A 22,375-nucleotide genomic window follows, 5' to 3' on the forward strand; every position below is an offset into this window, starting at 1 on the left:
GAAAAAAAAAAAAAAAAAAAAACCCGCCCGTACCCGGGATACCCGTACCCGTCAACCCGCAAAGGGTACGGGTAATAAACGGGTAGGGTAGTGGTTTTGGGAAAACTACCCGTCTACCCGTTGCGGGTTGTACCCGTACCCGTCCTACCCGTCTACCCGCCCTACCCGTTACCCCTAACGGGTTACCCGGAACGGGTCACGGGTAACCCGTTAGCAAACCACTACTCGATCTCATCTCTGTAATTTCATGACTGCTACTGAATACTATTAAGAAAAATAACCCTGGCCTACAACTAAGAATCAGGTACCGTTTAAATAGTACCATGATTTAGTACGGTCCGACGAGGGCATCCCACAAATTAAGGATATGATCACCCCTAAACTATTCATAAAGTTGGTGTGTTTTTTAGCTTTTGACCGTATCATATTCCTTGAGAAAGGCACCATACTTTTAAAAGGATTGCCAGCTACCGCTACGGTACTGTGGTCTCTCATTCATCCACCTATCATAAGATATTTTTATTCTCTTTTTTATATATGTCAAAAAAGTTCCTGTGTGCTCAGAGCTAGTCCATAGATTTATGACAAAAAAACTGTGTATTTTCTTGCGGTGGAGCTTTTTCAGCGCTAGACAGCATAGAAGAGTTTTCTGTTACAAGGCGTCACACTTAGAGGGGCAAAAAACGTGGCGTAGTAATTTTAGTCCCGTATTGCTGTATTGTGATCATGATCAAGTTAATTTTTTACGTGTCGTGATCAAAATGTTAAGAGATTGTCACGGTACGCGAATTGTCACCCCGTATTCAAATGTGACATGCGTGACTTGTGTGACTATTTTAGCATAATTGAAGTTAATTTATTCAAAATTTACTATTTGATCAAGATCTAACTGTCATAATTACATGTTACTCACATAATCACGCGTGCCGTGCCATGGCTAGATATTTCACGTGACATGTCTTGCGGTGCCAAAATTTCAAATTATGATCACGGCATGAAATACACGAATCACGACACGTAACCGACACGCATTTCGTACCGTACTGTGACGGAGCCGACTCCGCCGTGATATTTTTTCACTCGTTAGCAAAATAGCAAATGCTAAAAGGAGAAAATATTTTGAATAATTTCAAACTTGTATAATGTTCACCTTCTATCTAACAAATTTATACAGTATTTTAAAATAAAATAAATCTAAATTTAATATATTATAATTTAAATTTTGGACTTGTAAAGGATCCCCACTGCAGGCATTCGATAACATGATAAATTAACTACAAATAAAAAAGATGTTTCATAAGAAACAAGTAACAAATTCAACCAAAAAAAAATGCAAGAACAAAGGATAAAAAATTATATTACAAAAAAACACGAATGCAAACTTATTTTATTTTTGACGGGTTAAAAATTGTGGATATTTAACACAACTATATAGCACACTATTATAAGTAGACGAGTCGGAGGTGAAAATTCCAATACTTTTCTGAATATTGGTACCAAACTTAAATTGTCTATTGAAAATCGTTACAGAAGCATTAGGGGTGAAAACCGATCGGATACTGAGAAGACAGTGGTAAAATTATATCTATATTTTGAATACGGATATGATACAAATATAGATAAGATTATATATTTAATAAAAAATATATAAATATAATTAAAGAAATTTGATTATATTAAATTTCACAATATTTATCTAATTATAATGATAAATAACATAATTTTTTTCATAATATATATAAAACTATATAATATATATCTATTATGCAAATACGAATAATTAAAACCTAAAACCGTATATGTATTCATATCTACACGGATATTCAGGATATCCATATCTAATTTTTCAATTACAGTATCCACTCCATTTTCACCTCTAAGGAGCACTCTTTTGTTTTTTGAAGAAGAATTCATAGTAGGTCCAATGGACATTGGACCTACTTTGGTTCAACATATTTAATTACCATTCGATCTGTATTAAGATACGTGAGTTATGTATTGAAATCCGTAAATATTTGCTTTAATTTTTGTGTGCACAGATCTTAATACTGATCGGACAATATTGAAGCTAATTGGAGCCCAAGAGTAGATGCCCGATCTCTTTGAAGAAATGTCATATATATAGATATAAAATGGAAACGAAATTATATTTTTTTCAATCACCATTCCAACCAACAGATATAAATACTATTTCGAGTAACTGAAGAATAAAATTTTGTTTTTATCACACATCCAAATAATATTTTTCAATACTCTCCTAATTAGCAGTGTATTTTAATAATATTCAGTGACGAAATTCTGCCAAAACAATTACGGGTTTAGCTTATTAGACAATAGACATCGTTTACTTTGTGCAGTTTATCAAATAAATATTAGAGACTTCTAGTTTGATGTACGACTCCGTTCTTAGCTCAAATAAATATCAACACTGAAGGTAGGAGAGTTAGACCTTCAAACTAGTTTGAAGATCAAATAAAAATAAAAATTAACTATATAAGAATTTAATGTTGTGAATGAGATCAATTTTACATTTCTATAATATTTTATTCTAAATTATATAAAAAAAATTACATATAAATAGAGATCAATTAATCTCCATTGGTTCTTACTACCTCCGCCCATGTTTAGGGGTGCTAGACAAATCAATTAGTGCACTGTTCTAACGCTATAATATTAATGATCATATTTGGTGGCTATTACATCTTACTCTTTATATTTTATATCTTTTATATCTTGTCTGACACCTTAAAATCATGGCTTAATTTCATTTGTCTAAGTAAAATGTTGTAAAATAAATGTGTCTATCATAGTGAGTCTTATAAGTAGAATAAGTGTAGAGTAATCATGACTTAATTTAATTCGTCTAAAGAAGTAAAATGTTGTTAAATAAATGTGTCTATCATAATGAGCCTTATAAGTAGAATAAGTGTGGAGTACGCCCATCGACATATAGAAGTGATTAATTTATTTTCGTCGTTATTCCATCTAATTCTTATCATTTTACATCTTGTTTGACAACATATACAAGTTCCTAACACCCTGTTTGGATGGAGAGTAGAGGAAAGAATGGGAAGTAAAGAATAGAAGGGAATGGAATGGAATAGAAAGGAAGATTAACATATTTAACCTCTTCATGTTTGGATGATTAATGAGAGAAAATAAATTTAACTTTCATTTCCGTCTTATTTCTTGTTTGGTTGATTAAAATTTAGGAGGTTAATGAGAAATTTGGTGACTGTTGTAGGTTTGAGAAAAAAAATTTGTATGAGAATTATGTATGTAAGATATATGGTTGGGTATATGTATTATTTTTTCTAAAAATATTTGTAACAAAATTTCTTTCCATCCGTTACACCCCAATTTGAGAGGAAAACTGATTTTATAAATTATAATGATAGAACGTTAAACCTTTCACCTCCTGTATCCTTTACCTCCGATATAATTTTATCAACCAAACACAATTCAACGAAAAGTTTTTGTTCCTTTCCATTCCCTCCCTTCCTGTACTCTCCATCCAAACAAGGTGTAATAAGAGATTTATTCTAACCTCTTATCCCACAAATATAGCATATAGAGTACAAAAGGTCTGTTACGTTGAAGTGATAGTGACTACCCAACTCAAGAATAAAAAAAAAGACTTTTTTTTACAAATAACAATAAATATTGGTAAAAAATTATTTTACCAAAAAGTTAGGCAATATACTCCGTTGGGTGTTGGCTATATAAATGAGGCAACCTTTGTAAAATTGTGTTAAGAGCACAGAAGCAGGGAAGAGCAGAGGGCCTCAGGTTCTCTTTCTAAACCTTTTAACTAAAAGAGGGCTGAAGAAAGAGAAAATCAAACTAGAAGAGCAACTGTATCTTTAAATCAGAGGGTTCTTCCTATTAAGAAGACATGGGAGAGGTATGTTGAATCCTGCATAACATTAATTCTTAAGCTATTTGTTCATACCTTACCTCTCACATGAATTTCCATAACATGCCTTCACCAGCTTTTCAGCTTCTTTTTCTCCATTAACATAACAAAATGTATATCATGACAATTTAAGTAATTGCTCAGGAAATAGTTCCATCAAGCTTTTAAGATGCCTCATCTTTATGCCAATGAAAAAAATATTATTCCTTTCTGTACTCGTCAAATAATGTTGTTCCAGCATTTATTTATGTAAACTGGTAAAGGATGAAAGGCCTAACTGAGGTTATTAATATTGTAAAATGATGCATAGGAGCAAAAGGAAGAGGAGAAGAAAGAAGAGCCCCCAAAGGAAGAGGAGAAGAAAGAAGAGGCACCAGAACCGCCCGAGATTGTTCTTAAAGTAGACATGCATTGTGAGGGTTGTGCGAAAAAAGTTCAGAAATCTCTTAGAAAATTTGAAGGTTTCTTATTTTCAAATTATATATTGGCAAATATAGCACCTAAAGTTAGAAACTTGATTTATATGATATGGTATTCAAATAGAAGCGTTTCAAACTTAAAAATGATACACTGTAAGTCATGATAACATTGTGTATGAATATAAAACAAGCAGGGGTAGAAGAAGTGAAGGCAGATAGTAGGGCGAAGACAGTAGTGGTGAAGGGAAAAGCCGCCGACCCAGCAAAAATATGTGAGAGAGTTCAAAGAAAGACCGGTAGGAGAGTGGAACTGATCTCTCCTCTGCCTCCACCTCCCAAAGAAGAGAAGAAAGAGGAGCCACCAAAAGAAGCACCACCACCAGAAGAGAAAAAAGAGGAGGTAAATTTTAACCAAATTCAGCAAATAATGCTTGCTCTTCTGTCCCCTAGTTCTAAAATTAGGACGAGGTGCTTTTAAAAAAACTTATTAAAAAACAATAACAAGTCAACAACAATAACAGCAGCAGCAACAACATTAATAAGAATAAGAATAAAAAATAATAATAAAAGGATTAGGAAGAGCTTCAGAGCTTGCAATAAAGTTTCTTTGTACTATTGGACAATGAAAATTTATTTGTTATAATAATAAATTTCAGTTTATTTCATTCTTCGAGTTAAACCTAAAAAACTTTGATTGGCTTACAGCCGAAGCCGATTACTGTGGTGCTTAAGATCAGGATGCATTGTGAAGCATGTGCACAAATCTTACAAAAGAGAATAAAGAAGATGGAAGGTACATAATCCATACCCCCCCATATTCGACTAAAAAACATCTCATAAATAATAATAAAAAAAAATACATACACTCTTTTGTTAAAATTGTGTTTACATATTTTATAGGTGTGGAGTCAGTTGAAACAGACATAGCAAATGATCAAATATTAGTCAAAGGCATATTTGACCCCAATGTGTTAGTTGAACATGTCCATAAAAGAACAGGAAGGCAAGCATTGATAGTCCCTGAAGAAGAGAAAAAGGAAGAGGAGAAAAAGGAGGAAGAGAAAAAGGAGGAAGATAAAAAAAATGAAGAGCCCAAAGAAGAAGAGTTGAAAAAATATGACTACTGGCATCCTTTTCCTCATGTAGAATATGCGTACCCAGCATACCCTGGTTATCCGGCATACCACGCTTACCATGCGTACCAACCGCCTCACATACAGTATGATTCATATCCACTGCATCATGCACAGTATGGCTTGTATGCACAGCCTCAGGTTTTCAGTGATGAGAACCCTAATGCTTGCTCAGTTATGTGAAAATTGTATTAATGTAATAAGTTGGTGAGGATTTTGATTGTAAGTATGAGAATGTTACTATTTGTGTATGCTTGTGCATAATTTTGTGGATGATTTCTAAGGATTGTTGTTGATCCCGTAACAATAGTAGAGATCAAATAATGTTTCAACATTTCTTGTCCTTCATTTATGTGGCCATCTTTCAATTTAATGTTATAGCTTCTAATTGGCCAATTGAACTAATACAAAAGTAATTCTTATGTTCTATTGTACCAGTACAGGTACAGCCAGTTAAAAATAATTCTAATGGTCTGTCTTCCTGTTCTAGTGACTTAGCTTTCAATTACCAACCAAAAACAAACAGAGATTCTGTTACTCCATCAAAGACCACTAAAATTAATTCTCAGGAACCTGATAAGAAACCCCATTTCTACATCCCCAAAACAACTAAAACATACATCCTACACCACAACAATCATCGTTAATTCGCCCATAAAAAAAAGTAATAATTTTAATAAACTAACCTACCTACTGGGCCCCATCTTCAGTGAACCTAGCATCAAACCCTGTAGGCCCCGGGCCATGCTGGTGGGCTCCACCCCCATGGCCAACCCCACCACCCGCCACACCGCCGGCCGCACCGCCTGATCCGTGCTGCAGCTCGATCACAAGCCACCGCACCGCCTTGCTCATCTGTTCGAGCCGTACAGCACTAATCGGCGGTATACCCTGTGAACCAGGACCACTCGCACCGCCAGCGCTGGCACCAGTTGCTTCGTCGACAAGGCACTCGGACCCAATCCGCTGTCGCACGGACTCGACCAATTCCTCGGCTTGGTCGCACGCAACGCGAAAAAGCTCCCACCTTTGCTTGAACACCTCCAAGGCGGTGGCCGTGGCCGGAGTGTCCTCTCCACCGGAGCTGTGACGCAACTCCAGCACGGTCGTGGCGGCGGAGATGAAATCCTGGTACGCGGCGTTGAGAGATTCAATTGTCGATTCCATGGAATTTGAAGGTTGCGTTGAGGTGTCGATTTGGTTTTTTGTTGCTGTTATTAACGAACAAAGTCATAACTGTATGAAACCCAGACTTGGAAGTAGATTGATTTGGCCCATTTGTTTAATTATTTTTTACTTATATATATTTTTTAAATATTTATGAAACTAAAATAATTTTATAATATTATGTATACTGTGATTTCAGACTACTTGTTACGTTATGAAATTTTTACAATTAAATTCGAATGATTTAAAAGAAAGAATCGATAAATCATGTTAATAAAATGGAAGTTTAAACCTTAATTAAGGTTCCCCTAAATAAGTAAGTTAATTGTGAATTGAAACCGCGTCGAAATTTCGAGATTTCGGAATTTTATAGCCCCAGTGCGGATTAGGTTGACCGCAGTGCAGGTGGAAGCCATCCGCAGTGGCTCAGGCTTTTTCTGGAATTTTGCCAAAAAAATGACTAAGTAGTGAGTGCGGATGAGGGATCCGCAGTGCGGATGAGTTTAGCCGCACTCATGAATTTCTGTATTGCATTGAATTTTCCTGAAATCGGCTAAGTAGTGAGTGCGGATGAGGGTGAACCGCAGTGCGGATCAGGTTCATCCGCAGTAGGCTCGGACTTTTCCTGGATTCGGCTGGCAACCGACTAAGTCTCGAGTGCGGATTAGGTAACCCGCAGTGCGGATTGGCTAATCCGCATTCAGGGTAATTTTAACCCTAAAACCCAAATTAAACCTTCTCTCTCTCTCACTTCACCATTTTCCCCATTTTCAAGTGAATTTCGGTTAAGAGAGAAGGAAAAGATCCCGTGAGTTTCCGTTTCGTTCAGACTCCCGATTGTTGCGAGAAATCGAGTCTGGAACCGAGAAAGCAGCCGAGAATCTCTCCGAACCCTTCTAATTGGTATTTCTTTCTCTCCTTGTTACTTTCGAAAACTCGAATTTTCTCGATTTCTCGGATTCTCGTTTTAAACCCGAGATTTTTGTTCGAATTGCTCAAGGACTAGTTCCTCTACACTTCTTACTAGTTTGTTTGTCAATCTTTTTCCCGATTTCTCCCGATTTATGAAATCTGATTTCTAGGATTTCGTGCCAAAATTGAAAGTTGGCATAATCGTGATTTGATTTGCTTAACCCGACCAATTAGACTTGTAATCGGTAGGGTTGCCTCCTGATCATAAATTTTTAGAACATTTAACGGCCGATTTGAGGTTTTGACCAAATTAGGGTTAACCAAACGGTAAATTGAAATGAACCGAGAACCAAAGTAGTGAACCGGTGATTGATGGTCACCAAATGGAGAGTTGTATGGTCCCGAGGACCTAGATGAATTTTGTGTGGTTTTAGATGATGTTGGTAAGAAATAATGAACCGAACGAATTGATACCAAAAACATAGAAATTGAATAGGGAAGGTATAAGCCCTAGCACCACTCGATTAAACTCCTCGATCCTGAACCAATGTTAAACCTAGTATACGTATAATATAGGTGTAGGCTCGGTCGAGCAAGAACTTGCGAGACCATACGAGACGTCCGATCCTTAGCTTAAGCGGTACGCTCGTCAAACAGGTGCGGGATTCTTGGACTTGTTTGATACTTTATTTTCAGGAATTAAACTGTGTATTCGTTTGTCATGTTGAATATCATTGATTGCATCACTGAATTGTGTAGAGCATTTGCATAGCCCAATCAAAGTAAACTCGAATTGATCTGAATTGAATGATTTGCATGCTGGTATGGTTATAGGTTATGTTGATCTATTGTGATCTGATCTTGATTGAAAGTCACCACGATTGGATTGAATATGTGAATGTATGTGAATGGATTTACGAAGTTAAGCACTTGGATCCAATGAATTTGCCAAGTCGGGCTGTATGCTGACTTGGATTCCCAGGATCCTAAATGGCCTTAGGTGAACGGCCCTCGATATTCCCAGTACCGGTTGGGACGAGGGAGGGTGATTATGTTATGAGATGTGTGATTGGAAATCGTGGTTGACTTGTGTAACGTCTATGGCTCGGTAGCATTTTCCTACGTGTTAATGCATTTGAACGGTCGATTGAATATGACGAATATTGGAAACGATTCTAAAGTGGATTTTCTTTACATGATTTGAACCAGACCTTAATAAACTGTTAAGCCAAGCGGTTGCAGATGGGTGTCAGATAAAGGGTCCAGCGATTGGCCATCTGTAGGTGTCAGTAACCCTACAGATGTGGGTTTGATAAAGGTTCAGCTCGAAAGAACATCTGTAATTGCTACAAGCCCTACTGAACTGAGTTAGGAATCGAGTTAAGCCAAAATATATGTTGTGTTTGAGATTCATCTTGGAAATTCCGTAAACTGTGTTTCAGGTTGATTAACTGTTGTCGAGTAGTGGCATTCTGTTATTTATGTTTTCTTATATAACTGTTTGCATTGTTGTTGTTTGGGTTTCATTATTGAATATAGAGTTTGATTGCAAGTCCAATAATTCAAATGTGGCAAATTCGCACTGAGAATTTATTCTCACCCCCACCTTCCCCGTTATTTTACAGGTATTGGTGCGACTGATTCCGGAGAGGCACGAGAGTAGTAGGCCTTAGTAGCTTACCAGTATATGACCCTAGATATCTTTTGTTGTATAGATTTAGGGTAGGCCTCGTGGTTGGTATCCGGATGAGATACTTTTGTTGTATTATATGCTGACCAGACTGTGTACTCTGATATATATATTAGAAACTTGTTTGAATTGCTTGTTGTTTGGTTTGAAATGTGAGTAGCCTTGTAAGCATACACGGCGTTGTATGCTTACGGCGGGGGACTGTTACGACCCGTGGCCGCGGGGTGTGACACTACTAAACACTATATTTTATAAATTTATTGATTAAAAGTGAAAACAAATATCAAAATTTGTGAAATGAATATCAAGTTATGAACAGATATTTTTCAAAGATAATTGGTCATTTATAAGAACAAAGAATAATTTACATAATAAATTCGTACTAAATTTGTACAACTCAATCATTTAAATCTTAATTAAACAGAAATAGTTTTATAGTAAAATTTCAGTAGTAAAATTAATAAAATACTAAAAAGCATACATAATATTTTATTATGTTTATATGAGTGAGGCCATGGGACTATTTATGGCACGGATTGATCCATACTATTGATCATTATTTTCGTATTCAAAATCCTAACCGTTCACCATAATTTCTATATAAATATGAACTTGCAAATTAAATTTTACATTTTTGAGGATTTTTACAAGTAGAAAATAACTGTTTTTATGGTCCTAAATGTTTAGATAAAGTGATTTAATTCCTATCTAAAAATTAGTAATTTTTTTTAAATAATATAAAATTTGTCAACAAATATATTTTCTAGATGATTAACGGTTTAGATCGATTATTAGGGCTTTCAAAATGAAGAGTACCATAGCCTCACTGTTTTATATTATGTGTTTCATAACGACGGCCAATATGCACTATGCTACGATTTTTTTATTTATATCCAAAAATTAAATTAAATTTCAAAAACTAACCGAACCGGCTGTCAAATTTTAAATCTACCCAAACCGGTTAACCGTTAACCGGACCAAATTTCCGGTTAACGGTTAACCGGACCCTTTGAAATGGTTCGGTTAACCGTTAACCGGATCCAAACCATGGGTCCGGTTAACGGTTAACCGGATTCGTTGGTTCGCTGAACCGTTAACCGAACCCAGATTTTTTTTTTTTTTTTTACTTTTTTTTTAAACAGAAAATTTTTAATTTTTTTTTTCTATTGAAAATATACATGAAAATTCGTATTTAGATTTATCAAATTTACACCAAAAATTTTTGTAAATCAAATATGAAATTTAAAATTATAGAAAAATACACATACACATACACATACACATACACATACACATACACATATACATATACATAAATAATATACGGTTACCAATTTTTTTTTTCTTTACTTTTTTTTAAAACAGAAAATTTTAAATTTTTTTATTTTTCTATTGAAAATATACATGAAAATTCGTATTTAGATTTATCAAATTTACACCAAAAATTTTTGTAAATCAAATATGAAATTTAAAATTATAGAAAAATACACATACACATACACATACACATACACATACGCATACACATACACATACACATATACATATACATAAATAATATACGGTTACCAATTTTTTTTTTTTTTTTTTTTTTTAAAAAAATTTTAAAAGAGAAAATTTTAATAAATCTAAATACGAATTTTCATGTATATTTTCAATAGAAAAATAAAAAATTTAAAATTTTCTGTTTTAAAAAAAAGTAAAAAAAAAAAAAAAAATTGGTAATCGTATATTATTTATGTATATGTATATGTGTATGTGTATGTGTATTTTTCTATAATTTTAAATTTCATATTTGATTTACAAAAATTTTTGGTGTAAATTTGATAAATCTAAATACGAATTTTCATGTATATTTTCAATAGAAAAATAAAAAAATTTAAAATTTTCTGTTTTAAAAAAAAGTAAAAAAAAAAAAAAAATTGGTAACCGTATATTATTTATGTATATGTATATGTGTATGTGTATTTTTCTATAATTTTAAATTTCATATTTGATTTACAAAAATTTTTGGTGTAAATTTGATAAATCTAAATACGAATTTTCATGTATATTTTCAATAGAAAAAAAAAATTATAAATTTTCTGTTTTAAAAAAAAGTAAAAAAAAAAAAAAAAAAAAAAAAAAAAAAATTGGGTTCGGTTAACGGTTCAGCGAACCAACGAATCCGGTTAACCGTTAACCGGACCCATGGTTTGGGTCCGGTTAACGGTTAACCGAACCATTTCAAAGGGTCCGGTTAACCGTTAACCGGAAATTTGGTCCGGTTAACGGTTAACCGGTTTGGGTAGATTTAAAATTTGACAGCCGGTTCGGTTAGTTTTTGAAATTTAATTTAATTTTTGGATATAAATAAAAAAAATCGGCACTATGCTTATTACCATAACCTTTCATATTGTGTGTTTCATATGAAAACATGACAAAATGGATTATTTTCAGCCGGAAATTTGCAAATACATACAAATGAAAATTTCTCTATGAGCGTCTTTTTATTTAGATTATTTAATTAATATCAAATAAGGTATGCATAAATAAATTTTGTTATTATCAAGTAAACATACAAAAGTATATCTGGATAAAACATTATGTAGGTAAAATAATGCGAGGAATAAGTTTTTTCTTTTTGAAATGATGTTCACTTTCAAGCATATTATCTATGATAAGAAAATTTAACCATCAATAAAAATTAAGACAATGCTCTTTGTATGAGAGGTTGTAGATTTAAATCCCGAAAATAACAAACATATTAAATAGTGAGACTAATATCGCCGATTTTTTTATTTATATCCAAAAATTAAATTAAATTTCAAAAACTAACCGAAACGGCTGTCAAATTTTAAATCTACCCAAACCGGTTAACCGTTAACCGGACCAAATTTCCGGTTAACGGTTAACCGGACCCAAACCATGGGTCCGGTTAACGGTTAACCGGATTCGTTGGTTCGCTGAACCGTTAACCGAACCCAATTTTTTTTTTTTTTTTTTTTTTTTAAAACAGAAAATTTTAAATTTTTTTTATTTTTCTATTGAAAATATACATGAAAATTCGTATTTAGATTTATCAAATTTACACCAAAATTTTTTGTAAATCAAATATGAAATTTAAAATTATAGAAAAATACACATACACATACACATACACATACACATACACATACACATACACATACACATACACATACACATATACATATACATATACATAAATAATATACGGTTACCAATTTTTTTTTTTTTTTACTTTTTTTTTAAAACAGAAAATTTTAAATTTTTTTATTTTTCTATTGAAAATATACATGAAAATTCGTATTTAGATTTATCAAATTTACACCAAAAATTTTTGTAAATCAAATATGAAATTTAAAATTATAGAAAAATACACATACACATACACATACACATACACATACACATACACATATACATATACATATACATAAATAATATACGGTTACCAATTTTTTTTTTTTTTTACTTTTTTTTTAAAACAGAAAATTTTAAATTTTTTTATTTTTCTATTGAAAATATACATGAAAATTCGTATTTAGATTTATCAAATTTACACCAAAAATTTTTGTAAATCAAATATGAAATTTAAAATTATAGAAAAATACACATACACATACACATATACATATACATATAATATACATATACATAAATAATATACGGTTACCAATTTTTTTTTTTTTTTTTTACTTTTTTTTAAAACATAAAATTTTAAATTTTTTTATTTTTCTATTGAAAATATACATGAAAATTCGTATTTAGATTTATCAAATTTACACCAAAAATTTTTGTAAATCAAATATGAAATTTAAAATTATAGAAAAATACACATACACATACAAATATACATATACATATACATAAATAATATACAGTTACCAATTTTTTTTTTTTTTTTTTACTTTTTTTTAAAACAGAAAATTTTAATATTTTTTATTTTTCTATTAAAAATATACATGAAAATTCGTATTTAGATTTATTAAATTTTTTTTAAAAAAAAGTAAAAAAACTAAAAAAAAAAAAAAATTGGTAACCGTATATTATTTATGTATATGTATATGTATATGTGTATGTGTATTTTTCTATAATTTTAAATTTCATATTTGATTTACAAAAATTTTTGGTGTAAATTTGATAAATCTAAATACGAATTTTCATGTATATTTTCAATAGAAAAAAAAAAATTTAAAATTTTCTGTTTAAAAAAAAAAAAATTTGGGTTCGGTTAACGGTTCAGCGAACCAACGAATCCGGTTAACCGTTAACCAGACCCATGGTTTGGGTCCGGTTAACGGTTAACCGAACCATTTCAAAGGGTCCGGTTAACCGTTAACTGGAAATTTGGTCCGGTTAACGGTTAACCGGTTTGGGTAGATTTAAAATTTGACAGCCGGTTCAGTTAGTTTTTGAAATTTAATTTAATTTTTGGATATAAATAAAAAAATCGGCTAATATCGTGCTACTAATAGTCCAACAAGACCGTGATATTTTCAAAAACTAATATAGGAAGAAAGAATGTGATAATTAGAGATAAATTTTTCAGTGTGTTCATATAAAATTTTAAAAATAATCAATTTTTCCATAAAAACATCATTATATTCAATATCTAATCTATAAAAAAAAATTAACATTTTTTTTCATCCCATTTTATCGATTTAATTTTTTATTTAATTATTTTAAAAACATAATTGAGAAATATACTCTTTCATTAAATGAAGGTGTCCCTCCCCCTCCCATTATTTAGGCTCAATCGGTACAGATAAAATTAACCCATTATCCATAACATTCAAGCTTATATTACTTTCACATTATATAATTATTGTTAAGAGTAAGCATAATAATATTTTATAGATCCACAATTCGGCTAAATAATTCCTGAAATTATTTAATATTAAGAAACTTAAGTCTCATATTTATTTCAAACATATTAATTTCGAATTGCAATATCATGGCTTAACAGTTATCCCGATCGATTTGTCAGCAACTTATAACAGTCTTCAGCCCATGAAATCTAGAACAGAGAATCCAAGTAGTACTTTTCTCAGAAACCTCTCCGTTTCCATTTCCTTTGTTGCCTTTAATCCTATCATCCCAGGTACAACACAATTGAAATGGACGGTCCAGATTTAATTTCAGCCGGTGGATGCTCGGGATGGCGTTAGGCCCAGTAATATTTGTGCTTTGAGATTCGTGCAAAGTTAAAAGTTCTACTTTTAGACCGTCCAATTCAATTGTAATCAGTCAGGTAACCTGAGGGAATGTGAATTCTTGTTGCCTTTCCTCCAACCGTTTCTGATCATTTGGATAAAGCTAATATACATTTCTCCCAGCAAACAACACAAATACCATTAAAAATTATGGCAATGGCTTCCCTTAGCCCTCTCCGATCAATCCTACGACCACCTCTTAATCAACACCCACTCAACCGCCTTTACTCCTGCTCTCTTCACCACTCTCCCCACCCCTCCTTCCTGTGCAAAGCCAAAGAGGACCCCACCACTGCCACGTCATCCTCCTCCCCTCTCTCCCTTGGCATTGCTGTCTCGGGCCTTGTAGCCTCCCCAGTCATAGCCTTCTCTCTCTACACCTTGAAAACGACTGGCTGCGGCTTACCGCCGGGTCCAGGTGGGTCAATTGGTGCGTTGGAAGGGGTGAGTTATCTAATTGTGGCTGGGATTGTGGTTTGGTCGATTGTTACCAAAGTGCGAACTGGGTCGGGTTTACCGGCTGGCCCCTTTGGGTTGCTTGGTGCAGCTGAAGGCTTAGCTTATTTAACTCTTGTCGGGATAGTGGTCGTTTTCGGGTTGCAAATATATGAGACCGGATCGCTACCTGGCCCGCTTCCGTCTGAACAGTGTTTTGGCTAATGTGAGTTATATTTTAAAATTGTATGTTGTATATTATTGTTCATGTACTTATTTGCATATTGTTTCAATTGGGTGGTATGTCATATGTGAATACATGGTTCAAGAAATATTAGAGAAACTTTTGATATTTAGACGGTGTTTGGTATTATATATTTAACCGAGAATTGCCTCCCATGGTAATCAGGTAAGGAAGATTATAGCTGTATAGCAGCATACATATATATATATATTCCTTTGGGCTATAGTCAATTAATCTTTAAATTATTATCAATAGTAGTATGAAACATTAAGCCGTAAATGTGATCACACATTATTGTTACAGAATTGTTTTGAAGGTAAAAGAGGGTTCCATTTTATTAAGATGAAAAACAGTAATTACAAGATAAAAGACAGTATACATATTGTAGCTTCATTGTTAACTCTAATGGTGAAATCCATGGACATACATGTCCCACAATGTCGCCAGCTATAATTTGCTTTCATTATACAACCATAAGTATCTACAAAAACATAAAATTCTGTTAGTTATTTATATGTTTCAAGACCACGAGGAAACAATTAAACTATCTGTGCCTTCTAAAAAGAGGAAACCACGACTCATGGAAATACGACTGGTGAGAAATCATAAATAAAACTACAACCAATACAACTACTAAACCCCATGGCGAACCCCCAGCACGATGTATTGATTCCCTCTCGGAAAAGAAAACTGAAAGTGGGACCGATCTCGGGTCATAACTTGACAAAACATGCACTGCCAATAGCAACATGAGCGGGAGGAGCATGATGGTCAAGTGTAGATGATCAAACACCTGTTCTATGATTGGCTCATAGTTTGAGTACCATGATAGAAAAATGGGCAATAATAAAATTAGTAAAAATAGTAATAGGTGAAATGGGAAAGAAGGGTCGTCGTTGGTGTAATGGCGGTAGTAATAGTTGTGTGCCATTTTTTAAAAGCTAGCTAAGGGTTTGTGATGGTTTGTGTATTCTGGTAGATGATTTATATATGAATATATGGCTTAGGGGATTAGGATATTTTACCTTTTTAGAAAGAATAACTTTTTTTGCTTGAAATTGGATTTCGGTATCACTTTGGATCAAACAAATTCTGTCGTTTTATACTTTTCTTTAAAAAAAATTATAAACAGAATTACCTTAAAATGATTTTGAAAAAAAAAAAAAAATCTTACGAGAGTTCAGTAAACAAATTGATTATTCAGAGGCAATGCTATAATGTACGATATTAATTAGGTACTGATTTTGAACGTGTTGTGTTGAAGCTTGTTGTCTGGTATGCACTCAATTAAATATTACCAGTAAAGCTTCCTGTTACTGAGAAAAGAAAAAGGGAGTTCATTATAGCTAGTACTGTTTAAATTTAAGTAAGATTCACATTTACCAAAACTATAAGCTTCATGATGCATCTGTTGAGATTTCAAGTAGATTAAAGTGCAACAATTCGATTCAGTTCATTAATTTGTTCACTACCCGAAAACCAGTATTCATGTATAAAACTAATTCCAAGATTAATATAGAGTTTATCATTAGACGTGCAGCGAAAACTTCAAGCCCTAGCATTAATCTTCTTCACTTCGTACACCTCATGTTAAATCCACGCAACAGCAATCGCAGCCACGTCTCTATCAGTATCCACACGAACAGGTTGATGAACAACTGCAAGTCCAAGTGCTAGTGCCAACTTACAATCCCCTCCTTGTCTTTTTGCTTTTCCTTTACGGTTTCTGACTTAGTGCTAATTCAGACACATTAGATTTTCGATTTCATCCAATAAAACCGAAAATGCTTTTCTTCTATTTTCTGTCACTCTTTGTCTTTTGGTTTTTCATCCGAAAATATCTTCTATTTTTGGTTTTCTGTCTTTTTCATTTCTATCCGAAAATTGTACAGTTCAGAGAGAGAGAGAGTTAGACCAGCGAAAATATATATAATACAATACACCTGTTGATCGCATCCATTCAAATTGTAACCCATTCAGAGATATCTATCCAATCATATCAGATCAGCATATCAGAAAAACAGACATTTTGAACCCATATTTTGATGCAGTCCAAAAAGACTTAATTCATATTTAATTAACTATTAATTAAGACCTAAAATATTATAGTCTGTTAGTATATATCTAACAGCATCCCGACAAGCAAAACCATTGTCTTATTAGTAAAAAGAAATCTAAAATGGGGGTCGAAAGGTAGAAAATGGGAAACAAATAAAGATAAGTATAACAAAGAGGAGAGGGACCTCCATACAAACAAGGATTCCTCTAAATTGATTGAAGTGCATGCATGATGTACATGTATATGGATCATATCAATCTCTGCTTGTCTAGTGCCTGACCTAATCTGGATATACAGAATATTCACTTCGCCATTTGCATCATGAAGAATCAATTATTCGGATGAAATAATTGAGACAAAAAGCCTCAGAAAGAGCATGTATGGTTAAATTTTGCCAAAAAGCGACAATGGTCGGTGCCATACATGTGTACGAAACCAATGAGGATAAAGATATTTCTATATAGGCCCAATTAGTTTCCAATGGAACCGATAATAAAACGATGGGCCTTGATTCTCGGCCCAATTCATGCTGCGGAGACGAGATATAATACAAGTCCACATCACTTGCATTCTCATTTTTCATTTGTAGGGACGTATATTTATTGTACCATGTCCTAGTTACTTTATAGCAGAATAAATTGTGCCATTAAATACACAATTTTTGCAAGCTTGCTATGTGTTATTTGGATCTCTGCAATTAAACAAATTAATTTCGACACTATGCTGTAAATTAATTTCTTCAGACAATATAGTTACCATGCATTAAAGGACTTATGTGGCCCTATCAAATTAATTTCATCTGTTCTCTAGCTAGTAATAAGCTAATATTTTACTGTAGGATCGAGTTTGGTTCGTAATTTAACACCTAGTTGAATTGATTGCAGCATATAGATATCAATTCATATGGATGGACTCGATCATTATTTGGTACTTCGTATGACCAATTGTGCAGCTTGTGCACACAGGGTTGATATCAATTATCAAATGTGCGGCACTGTTTTTGGTTCTCAGGAAAATTATTTTACACATGCATAACATATTTATAAGTACACCAAAAATTAATTTTGGTTCTCAACTTTTAATTTATCATAATTAATTAAAAATATATATTATTGGCGATTGTAGGTGATATATATTGTGGCGGATACTCTTGTACTCTCGGGAATGACAATTTTTGTCTGTGTACCCTCGACAATAGTCCATTTCTGAACCGAGGTACGTGCGACTTCTTCTATATTGTTCAATTAATTTATTTTGACTAATCAATTAAAGAAGGAGATAGAGTTCAATCTTTAGTTAGAGGAGGAAATTTATTCTGATTTCTTTACTTCCATAGAGAAATCATGTTTTGCCTTTTGAAGTTTAGATAGTTTATGGAGGTGAGATATGTATACAGTATCAGGAAATTTGGAACCTGCAGCGACAAATCACTGTGTGGAACAAGATGTATGCATGGATATGGACCCATGCATGATGCATGCAATTCATGTCACATGCTAAAAAGAACTCGCATGGTAGCAGGAGCTAATCGCACTTTTTTCCTCGTCGCTGTTCTCTTTTCTCACCAACTTTCGCTTTCTCTCTCAAGAAATATGCATGTAACGTAGTTTTATACGTACTATACGTACCTGAACTCTCCTTTTAATTTATCTTTAGATCTCTTCTGAAGTTCACTGCTGCCTTTCTTTTTTATATAAGAGGAGTGTGGTCCTATGATCAGATCTAAGACAGACAGTACTGTCATTTCAAATCATGCATGCCTAGAGAGCTCCACCACAAAATACTACTACATGAGTGCAAAAGCAACAGTACGATCAATATAGGCTATCTTTTGAGAGTAAGGACATTATTATTAGTATTGCTACTATTATTATTAGAGAAAGGCGAGTAAAACTAGGGTGTTCTTAAGCTCACCAAAGTGTTTGGTGAACTTAGCTTCAAAACTAGGGGTGTTAATGGTACCTTTTTAGCCGTTTACCCGACCCGTATCGTATTCGATAAGGCGGGTATGGGTAAGGTTTTTTTTTCGTTAGTTTAGTGGGTATGGGTATGAGTAAGATTTTTTTTTCGTTAAATAAATGGGTAAGGGTATGGGTAATGACTATTTCGTATCCGTTACCCTATAGGGTAATTATAAAATTAAAATATATATTCAATTCAATTTCCAATCCACTTAAATATATATTTAATTCAATTTCTAACCCACTTAAATGTATATTCGTGTTTTTGAATTTTTATTCTTTATAAAAAATAATTTAGTTGGAATTGATTGCACATTTATTTTATTTTTTTATTAGAAATGCAATTATATATGTGTTAAAATGAATGAGTTTTTGATGTTTAATTTGTAAAATATAATAAAACTAATTATTATACTAGTATTATCCGTTATTCACCCGCTACCATTTCGTTACCCGATAATATTAACGGGTAAGGGTAGGGTAGGGTAAGATCAATTTTTAATGGGTATTGGTAGGGTATGGGTAAGGTCAATTTTAATGGGTATGGGTATGAAAATGTCTCCACTCGACCCGTACCGTACCCATTGACACCCCTATCCAAAACCCATCAAATAGGTTTCAAATGACGAATCCAAACCATTGAAATCTGCCAACTTTACGAGTGATGTGTCTACATGTGAAAATTTTAAACATTCGAATTAATTTAGTATAAAGTCAAGCGGTCAAAAAAAGTTCAAAAAATAAATGCACTAAAATTAGTTTATTAACCTTCTAATTTTGACCGATTGACTTTATAGTAAATTAATTCAAATATTTAAAATTTTCACATGTAGACGCATTACTTATAAGGTAGGCGGGTTCCAACAGTTCGGATTCATCATTTGAAACCGATTTGATGGGTTTTGAAGTTAAGCTCACCAAACATTTTTGGTGAGCTTAAGAACACCCTAGTTCTACTCGAGTAAGGCTATGGTAATTTATATTATACTATGACCTGCACTAATGACTTATGTCTCTTTTTATTAAAATTCAAATAGTTAATTAGAAGCGTTTAATAGACTCTTCATGTGGACATAATTTTAGAATTTTTTTATTATTTTTGAGATAGGTAAAAGAAAATATTTAAAAATTCTGGACCATCCGAAAACAATAGCTTTTTCACATATCTAAAAATTAGTAAAATTTTTTTTTAAAATATAAAATTTGGTCTACAAGTAAATTTTAATATGAAGATTCTGTTTAATAATTAGGATCGACTGTTTGAACTTTAAAAATAGAAATATGAATTCATAGCACTAGTCAATCCGTAATATGTGTATTACGAAGGTTCTAAATAGTGAGCTATAGCGCCGTTATAGCGTTTTTGAACCATAAAAGCTATGACACTATCAGCGCTATAGCGCGCTATTTCGACCTATGGCGGCGCTATATAGGCATAGCGCCATTTTTTTAACCATTCTGCTATGACGCGATAAACGCTATTTAAACCTTTAGTATTACCATAGCCTCACTCCTCCTCCTCCTCCTCCTCCTCCTCTTATTATTATTATTATTATTATTATTATTATTATTATTATTATTATTATTATTACTGCTATTATTATTAATAATAGTAATAATGATAATATACTAATTATATAATATTAATACTAACTATAATATATTATAATAATTATTTAATATATTAACAACTGATATCACCATATTTGATCTATTGTTCTAACCAATTCCCGTACCAAAATCTGCATTTTAAACCATCAAATAGCGTCTATTACATTGAATATCTATAGAATGTGGTACTGCTGCGCTTTCATTCTTATTTTGCATGAAACTGGCGAAATCAGGGAAGTTACTGACATTCTGAGACTCTGATGCGGGTAGCGTCATAGTCGATGCGGGTAGCGTCAGAGTCGATGCGGGTAGCGTCAGAGTCGATGCGGGTAGCGTCAGAGTCGATGCGGGTAGCATCACACCTGACGCTGGTAGCATCAGACCTGACGCTGGTAGCATCAGACCTGACGCTGGTAGCATCAGACCTGACGCTGGTAGCGTCATGCCCTGACTCTACCACAGACGCGAGGCGCATCAGACGGGTTCCAACGCGGGTCGCATCACTGGTGACGCGACTCGTGTCCAGAGTTTCCAGAGCAGACAGCGAAGCCCAATGAAGCCTAGTAAAGGCCCAAATTTGAAGTATTCATTTTGGGAAAGCTATAAATAGACCACCCTCTGCCACTGGAGAGGGGAGTTCAGAAATTAAAGAATTCAAATCTCAAGGCCTTTGGAGTGTCGCTCAAGAAAGAGGAGGAGCTGAGGGGTGAAGATTGGAGGATTCTTGCTATATCCATTTCTTCATTCGGTTTTATCATGATTTCTTCTCTTATCTCTTTCTTTATGATGCTTGAGTAGATCTATCTTGTTTCTAGGGTTGATGTAATCTAAAATTCTGTGTGTATGCATTGAACTTGAATTTGAGCTTTTCTTGTGTTTGATTGTCTAAGTATTACTCTTCCATTGCTTGATTTTGATTGTGTGAATGAATCTTGATGTCTACTGTTGAATGATTCTTGAATCTCTTCTAGTATTTTGACCTTGATATTTCTTGCAATTTGATCAAGTATTTGAGGTAGATCTTAGATCTGAAAAGATAGATCAATTGAACCGAGAGGTGAAATTTCCATCTATTGAAAGATAGTGGATGCCTTTAGCAAACCAGACAATTGACTTAGGTTGAACACCTGTAAACGAGAGTTTGAGGTTGTAGATCTAAGAAAATGAAATTGCAATTCCTTACCAGGTTCATTAAGCCAATAAACGAGAGTTGAGGTTTAGGAAGATTAGGTACGGTCAACAGATCCTTACACAAGTGAATAACTCAGAAACAGATTCAATGTTGCATTCACTCGATGACCACGCGGGTCGCGTCACTAGGGTCGCGTGAGGGTCTAGAGGCAGAATTGAGGATGAAATCTGAAACCCTGGAAACTTCGTTTTAAAATCAAAGTAAAACCAAACGTTTAATTGTTTTCCTTTTCTGTTATTGAACTTAGGAATTTAAACAAATCAAACCAATCTTTTCTCAAAACCTAGTACCTAATTGAGACAAGCAAAGGTTTAGAGTTGAACTGTACCGTCCCTGAGGATCGATACCTGATTATACTCTTGAACGAAAGTTGTGCACTTGCAACTTAATTCGAAAGCTAAATCACGGTTTAAAAGGGTA

General features: G+C 33.4%; 3 protein-coding genes across 5 annotated transcripts; 2 read left to right on the forward strand and 1 right to left on the reverse strand.

Annotated features, from left to right (window-relative positions):
• The first annotated feature begins 3,679 nt into the window (after positions 1 to 3,679).
• On the forward strand, positions 3,680 to 5,818 carry LOC144559072 (heavy metal-associated isoprenylated plant protein 7-like). 3 transcript variants are annotated; one of them, XM_078308003.1, is made up of 5 exons: positions 3,680 to 3,904; positions 4,227 to 4,377; positions 4,530 to 4,735; positions 5,041 to 5,128; positions 5,236 to 5,818. In XM_078308003.1, exons 1-5 carry the CDS (start codon positions 3,896 to 3,898, stop codon positions 5,649 to 5,651), a joined length of 870 nt encoding a protein of 289 aa, XP_078164129.1. In that variant the 5' UTR covers positions 3,680 to 3,895; the 3' UTR covers positions 5,652 to 5,818. The 3 variants fall into 3 exon arrangements, with proteins under 3 accessions (XP_078164129.1, XP_078164131.1, XP_078164132.1); XM_078308005.1 differs by having other exon boundaries at positions 3,768 to 3,904; positions 4,230 to 4,377; XM_078308006.1 differs by having other exon boundaries at positions 3,768 to 3,904; positions 4,257 to 4,377.
• A 103-nt stretch (positions 5,819 to 5,921) lies between these two features.
• On the reverse strand, positions 5,922 to 6,698 carry MED32 (mediator of RNA polymerase II transcription subunit-like protein). The gene has a single exon (XM_078308007.1). The coding sequence runs from the start codon at positions 6,633 to 6,635 to the stop codon at positions 6,159 to 6,161; it is 477 nt and encodes a 158-aa protein (XP_078164133.1). The 5' UTR covers positions 6,636 to 6,698; the 3' UTR covers positions 5,922 to 6,158.
• Positions 6,699 to 14,521: 7,823 nt separating this feature from the next.
• Positions 14,522 to 15,240, forward strand: LOC144559641 (anti-muellerian hormone type-2 receptor). The gene has a single exon (XM_078308728.1). It carries the CDS (start codon positions 14,604 to 14,606, stop codon positions 15,111 to 15,113), a length of 510 nt encoding a protein of 169 aa, XP_078164854.1. The 5' UTR covers positions 14,522 to 14,603; the 3' UTR covers positions 15,114 to 15,240.
• The last annotated feature ends 7,135 nt before the right edge of the window (positions 15,241 to 22,375 follow it).

Source organism: Carex rostrata, chromosome 9 (assembly GCF_964058835.1).
Source record: "Carex rostrata chromosome 9, lpCarRost1.2, whole genome shotgun sequence".
In the NCBI taxonomy this organism is placed as follows: domain Eukaryota; kingdom Viridiplantae; phylum Streptophyta; class Magnoliopsida; order Poales; family Cyperaceae; genus Carex; species Carex rostrata.

What these genes read in the sequence shown, in the direction of transcription:
- LOC144559072 (XM_078308003.1), top strand. An exon ending in ATCTCTTAGAAAATTTGAAG is followed by an intron (nt 4,378 to 4,529) that starts GTTTCTTATTTT and finishes TAAAACAAGCAG; the next exon opens with GGGTAGAAGAAGTGAAGGCA. An exon ending in GAGAATAAAGAAGATGGAAG is followed by an intron (nt 5,129 to 5,235) that starts GTACATAATCCA and finishes CATATTTTATAG; the next exon opens with GTGTGGAGTCAGTTGAAACA.
- MED32 (XM_078308007.1), bottom strand. Translation starts at nt 6,635, where the DNA reads ATGGAATCGACAATTGAATCTCTCAACGCCGCGTACCAGGATTTCATC.
- LOC144559641 (XM_078308728.1), top strand. Translation starts at nt 14,604, where the DNA reads ATGGCAATGGCTTCCCTTAGCCCTCTCCGATCAATCCTACGACCACCT.